Source organism: Apodemus sylvaticus, chromosome 22 (genome assembly GCF_947179515.1).
Source record: "Apodemus sylvaticus chromosome 22, mApoSyl1.1, whole genome shotgun sequence".
Lineage (NCBI taxonomy): Eukaryota > Metazoa > Chordata > Mammalia > Rodentia > Muridae > Apodemus > Apodemus sylvaticus.
The window spans coordinates 31,892,740-31,907,662 of record NC_067493.1 but is presented as its reverse complement, the minus strand read 5'-3'; the positions used below and the strand labels follow the sequence as shown (position 1 = coordinate 31,907,662).

At 50.2% G+C, this 14,923-nt stretch overlaps 1 protein-coding gene across 1 annotated transcript in view; it reads right to left on the bottom strand.

The window, feature by feature from the left end:
* Positions 1 to 14,923, bottom strand: part of Zan (zonadhesin) — a 103,665-nt gene that overhangs the window by 64,410 nt on the left and 24,332 nt on the right. The window contains exons 21-29 of the mRNA XM_052168395.1: positions 14,202 to 14,319; positions 13,920 to 14,089; positions 12,359 to 12,561; positions 11,374 to 11,515; positions 7,334 to 7,581; positions 6,871 to 7,051; positions 6,151 to 6,262; positions 5,015 to 5,109; positions 3,310 to 3,486 (exon numbers count right to left, since the gene is read on the bottom strand). Of these exons, the coding sequence (XP_052024355.1) occupies positions 3,310 to 3,486; positions 5,015 to 5,109; positions 6,151 to 6,262; positions 6,871 to 7,051; positions 7,334 to 7,581; positions 11,374 to 11,515; positions 12,359 to 12,561; positions 13,920 to 14,089; positions 14,202 to 14,319 (1,446 nt within the window). The remainder of the gene's footprint in view (positions 1 to 3,309; positions 3,487 to 5,014; positions 5,110 to 6,150; positions 6,263 to 6,870; positions 7,052 to 7,333; positions 7,582 to 11,373; positions 11,516 to 12,358; positions 12,562 to 13,919; positions 14,090 to 14,201; positions 14,320 to 14,923) is intronic.

Here is a 14,923-nt window from a genome sequence, read left to right as displayed (position 1 = left end):
CATTTATTGATTGACTACTTGATCGGTAGAGGGTTTTGCTCTGTAGCCCAAGCCGGCCTCCAACTCATAATCCCCCTTTGCAGCCTCCCGATTGCTGGGGTTACAAGTATGAGCTACCACACTTGGCTGTCACAGCTCTACCATGAACTATTATTTAGCCTTCCAAAGGAAGTATGACCTGGGCATGGCAGGACACACTGTACTCCCAGAGCTGAGGAGGCCAATGCAGGAAGACTGCCGTGAGTTCAAGGCCAGCGTGAGATTTATAAAACCCTGTCTAACATCCCATGTTCCTCCTCAAATGAAGAATGAACTGGTATGTACCCCAACATGGAGTTCCTGGGAAGTCATGCTACGTGAAAGCTGGTTATCACAGGACACATTCTATATGATTCTTTGAGTGCATTTCTTCACATGTGTGTGGATACGTGTAGGGATAGGTGTATGTATGTGCAAGGATATTAAAGTCACACCTCTATTAAAAGGATCATTGTTTACAAAAATTAAAATGACACCGAACCTCAGGTGTCAATTTCTTAAGTGCTGCCCACCTTTTTTTTTTTTTTTTTGAAAGTGCAACAGAGAGAGAGCGAGAAGGAGAGGCAGACCTAGACTGACTGTGCAGCCCTGGCTGGTCTGGTGCTCCTTATGTCGTCCAGTCTGACCTTGAATTCCTGATCCCCCTGCCACCCAAGCGCCAATTCTGACAGGAAAGTTTGTAGAGTCAGGGCTGAGGGGGATGTGGGATGGAGTGTTAACAGGTCAGAGTTTCAGCTGGGGACGAACAAGTCCAGGAGACGGTCATCATAGGGGCTTGGTGGTTATAGAATAAAGTGAATGGCCTTCTTACCACTGAGTTTTGTACACTTAAAAAACGCCCAAAATGGGTTTGGACACTTTATACAAATGGTATCATATGTGATCCTTTGTGGCTTCTCCAGTGAGCGTAGATTTCACCATTCGTCCATGTTGAGCTGGGATTTCATTCTTTTTATAGCTGCATAATTATATGAATACGCCATATTTTGTTTATGATACATTTGAGTTGTTTCCAATCTTTTTTGTTCTTAGTGGGGCCTTGCTAGAGAATACAGCCTGGTCTCCAGCTGTCTTCCCTGCAGCCGCTGCCTCCCAAGTACAAGGGTTACAGGTTGGCACGTGTAGCCCAGACTTTTCATCCACTAGATGGCTATGTCTGTATAGACTTTTGTGAAGTGGAAAGTTTTGGTTGTGTCATGTGATGCAGACTCGTGTGATGTTTTGCTAAAGCAAGACCCTTGAGAGGAGGGCATGTGATGCATGAGGAGCGTCTATGGGCACTGACAGGGTGCAGCACAGCCAGCCACGCCATGCTTCACTAGTCCCCTGCCCTCACGGGTCATGGCGGAGAGGCACGGCGGAGAACTTCTCCTTGAATTTTGGCTGGTTCTGGTTGCTCCTGTTGACTTGTGCCAATTTGGCAGAGGCCTGCAGTTTCTGCTGGTTTGTGTCACTGCTGCTGACTCATGTTTGATGAACTGATCTGCTGGTTTCCTGACACTACTGAACTGGACTGTTGGTTTCCTGACACTACTGAACTGGACTGCTGGTTTCCTGACACTACTGAACTGGACTGCTGGTTTCCTGATGCTACTGAACTGGACTGCTGGTTTCCTGACACTGTTGAACTGGACTGTTGGTTTCCTGACACTGTTGAACTGGACTGCTGGTTTCCTGACACTCCTGAACTGGACTGCTGGTTTCCTGACACTGTTGAACTGGACTGCTGGTTTCCTGACACTGTTGAACTGGACTGCTGGTTTCCTGACACTACTGAACTGGACTGCTGGTTTCCTGACACTATTGAACTGGACTGCTGGTTTCCTGACACTGTTGAACTAACTTGATCCTTAGCACAATGATGGAAAAGGAAGGCTGTAGGTATCAAATCCCAACAGTCAAGAGGCTGTTTGAGAACACCATAGAGTATATAGAGAGTTTGAGTAGCCAATTTTGGCTACTTAATAAGGGTTTGTCGCAAAAACCAAGCAAACTTAATTGGGAAGATGGCCAAACAGGAAGACTAGGATTCAGAGCCCCAGCAGTCACATAAAAGCCGGGCAGACGTGACTCGTGACTGTCTGCCTGTAATCCCACAGCTCAGGAGGCTGAGCTAGGGTTCTCCTAGGCAAGCTATCCAGCTAGACCAGTCCACCAGAGAGCTCCAGGTTTACTGAGGAGCCTGCCTCTGCAAATAAAATGGAAAGAGATCAAGGAAGACACCCGAGGGTCAACCTCTGCTCTTTACATACACACACACACACACACACAGACACACACACACAAACACACACACACACATGCACACGCACATGCACACACATACACATGTGCATACACATACGCACACACCTGCATACGTGTGTGCTCACACATGTGAAACATACAGGAGCAGCAATGGACCAGAAGGTAAATGTGACTGCTGACACTCTGTTCACCTGCGTTTGCTCCCCAGGACGCTCATGGTGGAAGGAGAGAACCAACTCCTGCAAGTTGTCCTCTGACCTGCACAGATACACCATGGCTTTTACATACATGCACACATGAAAAAAAGAAAGGGGGTGGAATACCCACACATGTACATACCACACACGGATTCACATTCAGCAAAACCCAACAAACCCAAACAGAAAACAAAATACATTTAAAACTATTTAAAGATTGCTTTTGGCCGGGAGGATGGCCCATGCCTTTAATTCCAGCTCTCAGGAGGCAGAGGCAGGTGGATCTCTTCACATTTGAGTCCAACCCAATCCACATAGACAGTTCCAGGCAGCCATGGTTACACAATGAGACATTGTCTCAAGATTAACTGATTAATTGAAAGTATTTTTCAAACAGGTTTTGTTAAAAGAAGTGGCCTGGGGGAAGGGGGACAATAATTAGACAAAAGGCCAAATTTTTGATGAGATAAAAATCAGAATCAGGCATGATGGTCTACACCTGGAATCCAGCTCTCCTGAGCTACACAGCAAGTTTGAAGACAGCCTGGGTCACATGAGATCCTGAGATCCTGCCTCAAAACAACAGCAGGGACAACGGCGACCAGAACAGGAAGAGAAGAGGCCCCGGCCACTCTATAACTCTAAGCAGAGGTCAGAGGTCAGCCAGAAGAAGCTGAACGAAAGGGAGAAGCCAGAAGAAGCTGAACGAAAGGGAGACAGCTCCCTGCAGGTGTGTGCAGACGGAGGAACTTAGCTTTGGGACAGGAGAGGACTGGGGTGTCAGGATTCCCCAAGAACTGGTGGAGCTAGAGGGAGGATCACTCACGGCAGAAGGTGCTGTTGCGCCAGGGAGTCACCTGGCCAGCCAGGGCACACAGAGATGCGTAGGCCTGCAGGGAGTGGCAGAGGGTTAGGTTGTCACCGTTGGTCTCACACTGGCCATACACACAACTGGAGAAGCTGGCCTGAGGGGGCACCGCCTCATGGCAACTGGAGAAGGGCCCTGGAGGACAAGATAAAGCGGGGAGAAGGGGGTGAGCACGGGGAGCAGGCTGGGCCTGGAAGCTTCTGCGCAGCTAATTTAGGAGACGTGTGTGTATCCTATGTGTGTGTGCAGGTGCAAGCTCCACCCGTGTGTGTGTGTGTGTGTGTGTGTGTGTGTGTGCAGGTGCAAGCTCCACCTGTGTGTGTGTGTGTGTGTGTGTGTGCAGGTGCAAGCTCCACCTGTGTGTGTGTGTGTGTGTGTGTGTGTGCAGGTGCAAGCTCCACCCGTGTGTGTATGTGTGTGTGTGTGTGTGTGTGTGTGCAGGTGCAAGCTCCACCCGTGTGTGTATGTGTGTATGTGTGTGTGTGTGTATGTGTGTGTGTGCAGGTGCAAGCTCCACCCGTGTGTGTGTGTGTGTGTGTGTGTGTGTGTGTGTAGAGGCACATGTGTGACAGCACACATGCAAAGGTCATATGGTCCTTCCACCTTGTAAGTCCTCGGAATCAAACTTGGGTTGTCAGATTTAATGGCAGCAGGCCCTTGTATCCTCTGAACCATCTTTCCAGTCCTCCATCTTGCTTTCTGAGACACAGTATCTTGTTGGCCAAGCTGGAACTCACCATCTTGCCTAAGTGTGTGAGCACCTGAGCTCCAAGGATTCACCTGCTTCAGTTCTCTCAGCCCCGGATCACACTTGTGTGCCACCGTGCCTGGATGGTTGTTTGTTTATTATCATTTGTGGGGAAGGGTGCGTGCATGCCACCTTAGCACACCTATGGAGGTCAGAGTACAGTTTGCTGGAGTCAGTTCTGTGTAGGTCCCAAGGGTTGAAGCCAGGTCTTCAGGCAATGCCTTCCCTCCGGCCTCACATTCAGGTTATTTGGGCTCTGGGACTCAAACTCAAGTCTTATGCTTGCAAGAGAGGCACCTTCCAACTGATCTATCTCCCCAGCTCCTGCACAGCTAACTTAATATCCACTTGCGTTGAAGTCTGGATGTAGTCAGGCATGGTGTCACTGGCCCATGACCCCAGCACTTGGGAGAACAAGGCAGGAGGATCACCGTGATTTTAAGACCAGTCTGAGCTATGCAAAACACTCTGGGATAAAACTGAGACCTTATCTGAGAAAATAAACAGGAACTGGGGATGTTGCTCAGTTGAGCTTACTTGGCGTGCCCTGGATTTGATCCCCGGAACCACATGCACTGGATGTGGTGGTGAACATCTGTAACCACAAGCATTCAGAAGGTAGAGGAGGAAAGATCAAAAGTGCAATGGCGTCCTTGGTTTAAGTCCAGCCTGAGATACCTGGGATCAAGTCTCATAACCAAACAACAATGACAAAACCAGATGCATTGGGAACCTATGTCTAAGAGGGCCTGATCAGTTATGGCTCCTAAAACGATAACCACTTGGCTATCCTGTACTCCTGCTGGCCTCCCTGCCTTTCTGTCTGCTTCTCCTCTGGCTCCTTCTCCCATCATAACTGCATTGGGTCATGGTCAGGGTTAAGGACAAAGGGCTCTGGGAGGAGCTGTCTCTCACCAAGGGGGTTCATCAAGATGGCACATTTTTCAGTCCAGGCGTCGTCCATGTCGCTCTCTGCGCAGTTGGAGGGCCTGCCCCCGACTAGGAAGCAGCTGGGTAAGGAGGAGGGGAAAGGTTAGAAACTTAGGTTGGAAGAGTCCAACAAACGGTAAGCATCAGAGAAGTCAGTTGGCATAGGCCTGAGAAGTCAGAACAATTTTATTTCACTGTTTACATTTTTTTTGAGACAGAGTCTCTCTACATAGCCCTGGCTATCCTAGAACTCTTTCTGTAGACCAGGCTGGCCTTGAACTCACAGAGACCCACTTGCCTCTGCCTCCTGAGTGCTGGGATGAAAGACATGAGCCACCGTGCCCAGTTTGTTTACATTTTGTTATGTATTTTTTTTTAATGTTTATTGTGTTTAGTTACGTATGTGAATTCTGTGTCTGGGTGTATGCATATGATTAGTGCAGGTGCCTAGAGAGACCAGAGGAAGGCATCAGATCCCTTTAAACTGTAGTTACAGGTGGTTGTGAGCCATCATGTGGGTGCTGGGAACCAAACCTGGGTCCTCTACAAAGCAGCTAACACTCTTAAAGGTTGAGTCACCTCCCAGCCCCCACCTTAAAATCTTTGTGTAGCCCAAACTAGCCTTGAATTCACTACATGGCCCAGAGCGGCTTTGAAATACCAATGCCCTGCCTCCACTACCCATCTTTTTTGTATTGCAGGCAGGCACCATCCTACTTGATTTATGTGCTACTGGAAATAGAACCCAAGGCTTCACGAGTGCTAGTATAGAACTTTACCTACTGGGTCACGCGGCCCCCCCCCCCCCAGCTCTGTCAGAACAACTTTTCCAACTTCCATGAGCAAAGTCCTGAGTGCCATCCCAGCACTGGAAACTCAAGAGAAGATGGAGAGCAGAATTGACTGGGTTCCCGCGAGTCGGGGGCCCAGATACACAAGGGACAGTCACTTGCAGACTTCCTCCAGGGACCGGCTCATCAGATGCCCAGTTCCCCCACGCTCAGACCCCCATGTCCATTTCCCCTAGGCCTAGCTCCCTAAGGCTCAGCCTTCGCCAGGCCTAGTTCACCTCAGCACCCAGGCTCAGCTCACCTAAGTCAAGATCCCTAGACCCAACTCACCCAGGATCGGAGGCTTCAAGGATTTTCCAAGTAGCTCCCAGCAGAAGTGAGTTGACTGCCGGCTTCATGTCTGCACGCAGGTTGTCATCCATACTGTTATTGTTGTAGTTCCCTAAGGGTGGCACAGGAGCTTTAGCTCCACCGGCCTCTGAGGCCGTCTCAAGGCTGAATCTTTCACCATCTTGTTTTTTTTCTGTTTTGTTTTGCTTTCTCTTTAATGCCAAGGTCTCATATATCCCAGTCTAGCCTTGAACTATATAGCCAAGGATGGCCCTGAACTCTTCATCCTTTTATTGTCCCCTCCCAAGTCTTGGTATTGTAGGCATGCCCTCCCACACCCAGTGTATGCAGTACTGGGGAGGAAAACCCAAAACTTCTGCATGCTAGGCAAGAGTTCCACTGACTGAGCTATATTTCCATTCGACCGTTCACTTTTGTTTTGGAGCAGGTTGTTATGCAGCCCAGGTTGCCCTTGAATTTACTACGTAATACAGGATGACCTTGAACTCCTGATCCACCTGCCTCTACCTCCCAAGTACCATGATTTCAGGCACCATCAAGTACCATCACATTTGGCAACCCTTTTCTCTTCATCTCTGGCTTTCCCAGGCACCTGCTTTTGGGTCCAGTGTCCCCAACTCATTCTTCAGCTGACAAGTCCTGAGGACACCTAATAGAGACATGGTGGGGAGGGGTACAGCCTTCCCCCGGGGTGCTTACCACACAGCCCACAGAGTTTGCTGGTAAATGAGGAAGGCACTGTCACCTCCACCAGATGCCTTCCATCATATCGAACTTGAAGCCCAAAGTTCGTGTAGAGCAGGACAAAGATGCCACTCAACCTAATTGTCACCCGTCCTTTCGAAGGCCACACGGGTAGCACCACTCTTTGGTTGTTCAACTGCAGAAGTAGGCAGGATATGAGAGAGAGGGGAGAGGGAGGGGGAGTGTCAGTCTGATACTTGGGACAAAGACAAAATGGGGCAGGGGTTTACAAAACTGGAGAATAGGATGGAGTTGTCATTTCTTGGAGGTGGAGGCAGGAGGATTGGTAATCCAAAGTTATCTTCAGCTACATAGCAAGTTCCAGGTCAATGAGACCTTACCTCAAAAATGACAACAATAAAAGAAAGGAGAAAGAGGTTGGGTGGTGTGGGGTCTAGGAGGCAATAAAGACACATACCACAACCTTTCGACCTTTGAACAGGGAGATTTTGAGGTCAAAGACCTGCACGTGGACAGCTTTGACATAGGAGACTTCCAAGTTGCCATCGAGGATCTCATTGGTGGCGCTCACGACAAAGTTGTTGTCTTGAGATTTGGACCAGCAAGGCTGTGTCAGTACGTAAGTGCAGGTGCCCATAAAATGGTGCAAAGCTCCATCAAATGTCAGGTAGTGGGGGTCACCAGAGACAGTGCAGGTGGCTGCACCTGGGGGACAAGACAGGCTTTGGTGTCGCATTGCTCCACACCCCAGAAGCCTCAAGCCAAGGCGATCTTGGGGAGGCTCTTTTGAGTCAGAACCCATGGTACATCCTTGGACTTGAGTTTCCTCTTGGAAGACCTGTTGGCTTGGCTCAGAGAGGTCAAAAAAGGACTCTGCTTTCCTCAACTTTACTTTCTGAGCCCTTGAAGGTGCTGATCCTAAAGTTTGGATCTCGAATCCCAAAGACCCACATGCCAGCATCCCGATTCCAGCTCAGTCTCTTGGGGAGTGGTGGAAACTTGAGGTGTAGCTCACTGAAGGTCTGAGGTCATTGGAAGAATGCTGTTGAAGGGGATTGTGGGAGTCTCTTTCTTTCCTTCATGTCCAAGACGTGAGGTAAGAAATGTTGTGTTCTGCCATATTTCCCAGCAGGGTGTGCTGCCTAACAGGGGCCCCAGATCAACAAGATCAAATGACCCCAGACTGAAACCTCCCAGACCGGGAAATCAAAGAAACCTTCCTCCCTCCCCTCCCCATTCTTCTTCTTTCCCTTCCTTTCTCCTCTCCCTCTTCTTCCTCCCCCCTTCATTAAATAACAAAACGTGCATTGAATTTTTGCAGTCCAACTTCTACATGAATGGCTTTGACGTTGCATAAGGCCTCAAAGTTGTGGCCTAACACTCTAGTCAACAGACGTCGAGACATTTGCACCACTGTTCTCATCTATCACCCCTCCCCCATCGCTCTTTGAACTCTTATTAGCCCTAGAAATCAAGATCTATGATCATGGGACCTTGAGTTTCCATATAAGCTCAAATGACAAAAGTGGTGATGTTTTCAAACTGACAAAAAACAAACAAACAAACAAAAAAAAACAAAACAAAACACAAAACTTGGGGAAACGGAACTGAGCACTTATGTAGCACAGCAGACAGTTCTAAATTCTGAGTTCTTACTGCCATCATTAGCTTCAGATGACAACCTGACATGCTTGGAAAGAAGGGACCTCAATGGCAAAATTGCCTCTACCAGATTGGACTGCGAGCATATTTGGGGTGGGGAGGGGGCTACTTTCTTGATCCTTAATTGATACAGGAGGGTCCAGTCTGCTGTGAGCAGTACCATCCCTAAGTAGGTGGCCCTAGGCTGTATAAGAAAGGTAGCTGGATGTGACTTTGGAAGCAAGCCAGTCAGCAGTGTTTCTTCAGATTTTTCTACTTTACTTCCTGAAGGACTGTAACCTGTAAATTGAAGTAATCCTATTCCTCCCCAGCATGCCTTTGGTCTTAGTGTTTATCTTAACACAGAAAACAACCTAGAACAAGTATGTTTGCTTCGTGAGATTTTTAAGCATAGTATAAAAATGTACAGCCTTTAAAAAAAAAATCAAATGACTTATTTGGTTTTTTTGTTTGATGTTTTGTTTTTTGGGTTTTTGTTGTTGTTGTTTTAGTTTTTGTTTTTCGAGGTAGGGTCTCCTCTGTATAACAACCGTGGCTGTCACAGACCCCAGTAGACCAGGCTGGCCTCGAACTCAGAGCTCTGCCTGCCCAATGCTGGGATTAAAGACATGAGCAGCCAGCAAAACAGCTTATTTCTGAAAGTGTCCATCACATCTGCTCCAAAGAGTAGACACTTTACAACAAAGAATGTACACACAAGAGTCCAAAGTACGAACTGTGTACAGTCTGAGGTTATGGAAGCAAACACATTTTTTTGTTTCTGTTTTTGTTTTGTTTTTAGAGACAGGGTTTCTCTGTATAGCCTTAGCTGTCCTGGAACTCACTCTGTAGACCAGGCTGGCCTCGAACTCAGAGATCCGCCTGCCTCTGCATCCCAGAGTGCTGGGATTACAGGCGTGCGCCACCACCGCCCAGCAAGCAAACACATCCTGAGCTCAGTTTCCCCAGCTGGAAGCATGGCAGTTACCACTGGATACCCAGTGTTTCTCATGGTGGGTGTCTGGCAGCGGCCATACTGAGACCTCTGCTCCCGTACTGACAGCACAGGAACGGACCGGAACTTTGGCAGGGCACCCGGCTCCATGGCGACCCCTCTCTGGTCCTCTTCTCTTTCCTGTTTGAGTGTTGGCTCTCAGAGGCATCTTCCCTGGCGCTCCTGACAAAGCTGTTGCCCGGAAAGATCTGTCACAGCTGCTCCTCCCGGAACTACCCGTCCCGGTCCCTACGACTGTTCTTCCGGAAATACCTGTCGGGGTCCTCATAGCTGCTTCTCCCGGAAGTGCCTGTTGCGTCCCCTACAACTGCTCCTCCCGGAAGTGCCTGTTGCGTCCCCTACAACTGCTCCTCCCGGAAGTGCCTGTTGCGTCCCCTACGACTGCTCCTCCCGGAAGTGCCCGTTGCATTCCGTACAACTGCTTTTCCCGGAAGTGCCTGTTGCGTTCCCTACAACTGCTCCTCCCGGAAGTGCCTGTTGCGTCCCCTACAACTGCTCCTCCCGGAAGTGCCTGTTGCGTTCCGTACACCTGCTTTTCCCGGAAGTGCCTGCTGCGTTCCCTACAACTGCTCCTCCCGGAAGTGCCTGTTGCGTCCCCTACAACTGCTCCTCCGGGAGGTGCCTGCTGCGTTCCCTACAACTGCTCCTCCCGGAAGTGCCCGTCACATTTCCCACAGCTGCTCCTCCGTGACCTATCTGTCGCACTGGGCAGCTGCTTTTCCTATCTTTCCTGCTAGGATTTCCTGTCGCGCTTTAGGCTCCTCGGCACAGCAGTTGTTCTTTCATTCCTGGTGCAGCTGTTCTTCCTTCCTTCCTTCTGTCAGTCTCCTGCTTTCGTAGATGCACTTCTTCCCCGGAACTACCTTCTGTTGCCTTCTTGTTCTTCTACCAGTTAACTAATTAATTAATTATGTTTTAAAACAATCTTTAGGCTGGAGAGATGCATAGGGTAAGTTAAGAGAGCTTGCTGCTTTTGCAACCAGAATTCAGTTCCCAGCACCCACGATGTGGGTTAGGGTGGCTTCAACTGGTCTGTAACTGCATGCAGCCCCAGAGAATGAGGCACTGTGTTCTGGATTCTTCAGCTGTTGGTAGTCACATGTACATCCACACACAGAGACACAATCATAATTAAAAATTAAAATTAAGCACTGAAGCAGCCCCACGGAGCCTGGGCTGAGCTCAGACCAGCTGTGTAGCTGAGGATAGCCTCAAACTTCTGATGCTCTTGTCTCAAGTTAGCTGTCTTCAGACTCTCCAGAAGAGGGCATCAGATCTTGTTGTGGATGGTTGGTTGTGAGCCACCATGTGGTTGCTGGGATTTGAACTCAGGACCTTCAGAAGAGAAGTCAGTGCTCTTGACCACTGAGCCATCTCTCCAGCCCCCTGTATGGGTCTTTCTCAAGTATTTGTTCTAGTCTCAGTAAGATGGCACAATCTGTAACTGAGACCCTATTTTCTGCTTTTGGCAGTGCTTTCTATATTACTTTTATAGCGCTGACAAAAGCAGTGTGAGGTGTAAGCTGGCATACAGCTTGCAGGGAAGACTATCGTGGTGGGAAGGCGTGGTGAAGGCGGTATGAGACCGCTCCCACTGCATCCACATCCAGGAAGCAGAGACAGAGAGACAGGTGTTGGTGCTCTGCTTGCTTTCTCTTTTGTATGCAGTCCAGGACCCCAGCCCACAGAGTGACGCGACCTACACCTAGTGTGAGTCTTCTCACTTCAGTTATCTTGTCTAGAAACTTCCTAACAGACCCAAACCAAGGCTTGTTTCCTAGGTATTCCTAGAGTCTGCCAAATAAAGTCCCCGCTCACCTTGTGGTGACCTGACTGCTCACCTTGGGCGTGGCAGCCTAAGATGCCATTCTTGTGGCTGCAGGCTTCCTGAGCCTTACACTTCCAGGGCTTGCAGACAATACTGTTGTGTCTTTCACAAGTGCAGATCTCCTTGCAGTCTGGATTGAACCACTGCTCCTGTACCTGGGGTAAGTAGGGGAGACAGTAAGAGCTGGCTTCCTTGTTGAGGGTTTGAGTTCACTCCTGAGACCCACATGCTAAAAAGAGAGTCAACTCCTGCACATTTCCCTCGGACTATGGTATATGACTACAAACACACCGAGTAAATAAAGAATTTAACATAAATAACAATAGAGAAAAACATCCCCAGAGACCTTGCCGACCAGTGATGGAGAAGCAGTAGTAAGTCACTACATTAGTTACCAGCTCTCCCCTATGCACTGCACCCAGGCAGTGCAGACAGGCACCCAAGGACAGCTGCCCACCGTGAGCACCGTGGTGATCTGAACATGCATGATCCAGCCAGTGACACTGTTGGGAGGTGTAGCCTTGTTGGAAGAAGTGTGTCACTCTGAGGGTGGGCTTTAAGACCCCTGTCCTAGCTGCCTTTCAGTCTTCTCCCATCTTCCTTTGAATCAAGATGTAGAACTTACAGCTCCTCCAGCCCCACATCTGCTCAGTGGTAGAGCCCCTGCCTAGAATCCCCCAGGGAGGGGCTGGGGGCGTGGCTCAGTGGCAGAGCTCTTAAAAACAAGCACAAGGTCCTGGATTCCATCTTCAGCAAAATCAAAAGATGGAAAAGAAAGAAGGAAGGAAGGAAGGAAGGAAGGAAGGAAGGAAGGAAGGAAGGAAGGAAGGAAGGAAGGAAGTCTGAGTAGAGCCAGGAAAGTAAAGGAGAGGCGGGGAGGCTCTGCTGCGCCAGCCTTAGCGAGTCTTGCTTTCTCCCTGCCCATCTGCCCTCCCCCACCTCAGCCTCAGAGCAAGGCCTTTTGTCTATAGGCTAAGGGGCTCCTGTCAGGCGCTCACCTTGAAGTAGCGCCCCTGGAGGCTGGTGCACCCACACCGGGATGACCGGACACACTCGGAACCACTGAGGACGAAGCCAGGGTCGCACTCACAGCCTTCCACACACTCGTCCGAGCAGTGCTGGGTCGCAGATCTGGGATGGCAGGTGTCCGGGCATGGTTTGGCACATAGGGAGTACCTGCTGTTTTTAGGGCAGACCAAGGCTGTGGAGGGAGAAGCTTGGGTAAGGAAACGGGCAAACTGGGCGCAGGCTTGGCGCTGCAAGCCTGTGGTGTGACGACGACGCAGGACGACGCTGTGGTATCGGGATTGGGAGTTCCAGGCCAGCCTGGGCTGCACGGTGAGAACTTTCAAAAGGTGACTGATGAGACCAAGGTACAAAAGGAAAGAACATGCAAGTGGGAGAGTACAGCTGACTCTAAGGGCTGCGGCTGAAACAGCCGCCCCGCCTGCATGCGCACACACACACACACACACACACACACACACACACACGCTGTCTGAAGGTGTAGCTCAGTTGGTAAAGTGCTCATCTAGCACGCATGCAGCCCCGGGTTCCGTCCCTGATGCCACATAATCTAGTGCGGCTGTGCGTGCCAGTTATCCAAGTACGGGGCGGGGGGGGGGGGGATGTAGAGGCAGGAGAATAGAGAATTCAGTACTGTCTTAAACTCCATTGTGAGTTCAAGGCTAGCCTGGGCTATTTAAAAAAAAAAAAAAAAAGCAAAGTAAAACACACAAAACAGCTGCCTGAAACAAACCAAATGCTTGGGTGCTAGCAAGGTCCTCGGTGCTTGAAGGCAGAAAGCTACAAATTAGAAGATAGACCCACTTTGATACATAGACATTCTCAGTAAGCAAGGGTGGTTCCCAGGAGGCCGGCACCAGCCCGATCCTGGGGGCCAGTGTCTGCTAGCGCGGCTACCTCAGAGAACTGAGGCAGTCCATACAAGAGCTTCAGCACGGCCACAAACATTCAGCCTACACTGCATGCAAGATGAATTCGGTGGAGCACGTAGATACACTATCTTATGCTCCACAGAACCACGTGACCGTGGGAGTTCTTGCTCTCCTCCTCCTCCTCTTCCTCCTCCTCCTCCTCCTCCTCCTTTTCCTCTACTCTTCCTCTTCTCCTATTTCTTCTCCCCTTCCTTCTCTTCCTGCCTCCCCCCCAACTCCTACCAGTACTGAGGGCTGAACTCAGGGCCTTGGGCACATCAGGAAAGTGCTTTACCTTTGAGCCAAGACTCCAACTCCTCACTGACAGATTCTAACTCCAGGTTATCAATGGATTTAGGCTGAGCTACCTGTCAAGCCCGGTTTTTAACTTATTTATTTTTGTTGTTGTTGTTTTGATAGAAGCCTGCCTGTATTGCTCAGCCTGGTCTTGAACTTGAGATTCTTCTGTTTCAGTCACCCAAGCAGCTAAGGGATCTTTCCAGCTCCGCTCACTGCCCTGTCCTCTTATGGAAGCAAAATGGGGGTCCAACAGGGTATACCCTGCCTGTATCTGTAGGAGGTTGTACTAGCTCTTCCCCCCATGCCTTGGGTCCCAACTCACGGCAGAACTGGGGTCCCCTCCAGGGCCTCACAGGATAGCCCGCATCCTGGCAGGTGGCCGTCATGGCTGACATATGAGCACAGAGCTTCTGCTGCAGACCCTGGAAGCTACACATGTCGGTCACACAGTTATCCAGGAAGGATGAGGCCTTCAGGTGGAGCAGGCAGGCCCTGGGGGGAGGCTCTGAGTCAGGTGGCAGGAGAGGGCGGAGCCTCTACGCTCCACCTCAGAGAAACGCCAGTACCTCGCAAACCCTTGCAACCCATCTGCCTTCCTCCATACTCAAAGGGTCCACTTGGGTCGACAAGCTGTCCACATAACTTGGGTCCCGACATAGTGTTCCCCAAAGCAGGGTCACAAGCTGGGGGATTCTTCTTCTTCTGACACCTGGAAGAGACCCGGCCGAAGAAGTCAGCAAGACCGGAAGAACCCAAAAGAGGTGGAAAAGCGAAGTCTCCGGGTAGGGAAAGAGAAAAGGACAACGCCGGTCAGTCTGTGTCAGTTTATATTTTGTTCTTTTGGGATGATGTCACTACATTAGGCCAGGCTTGGTGCTGAGCCTCCTACCCTCCTGAAGATCCCAGGCTTTTCCCCTTATAGATTTTGTTTCACTTTTTACACTGCTGGGGATCAAATACAGCATCTGGTGCATGCTAGACAAGGGTTCCACTAAAGAATAACACCCCAGCCCCTCCCTGGGGGATTCTAGGCAGGGGCTCTACCACTGAGCCACACCCCAGCCCCTCCCTGGGGGATTCTAGGCAGGGGCTCTACCTTGAGCCACGCCCCCAGCCCCTCCCTGGGGGATTCTAGGCAGGGGCTCTACCTTGAGCCACGCCCCCAGCCCCTCCCTGGGGAGTCTAGGCAGGGGCTCTACCACTGAGCCACGCCCCCAGCCCCTCCCTGGGGAGTCTAGGCAGGGGCTCTACCACTGAGCTATATCCTCAGCTCTCGAGTTTTAGAAATCAGATCTTGCTATATCTGCAGCTCCAGACATCCCTGCA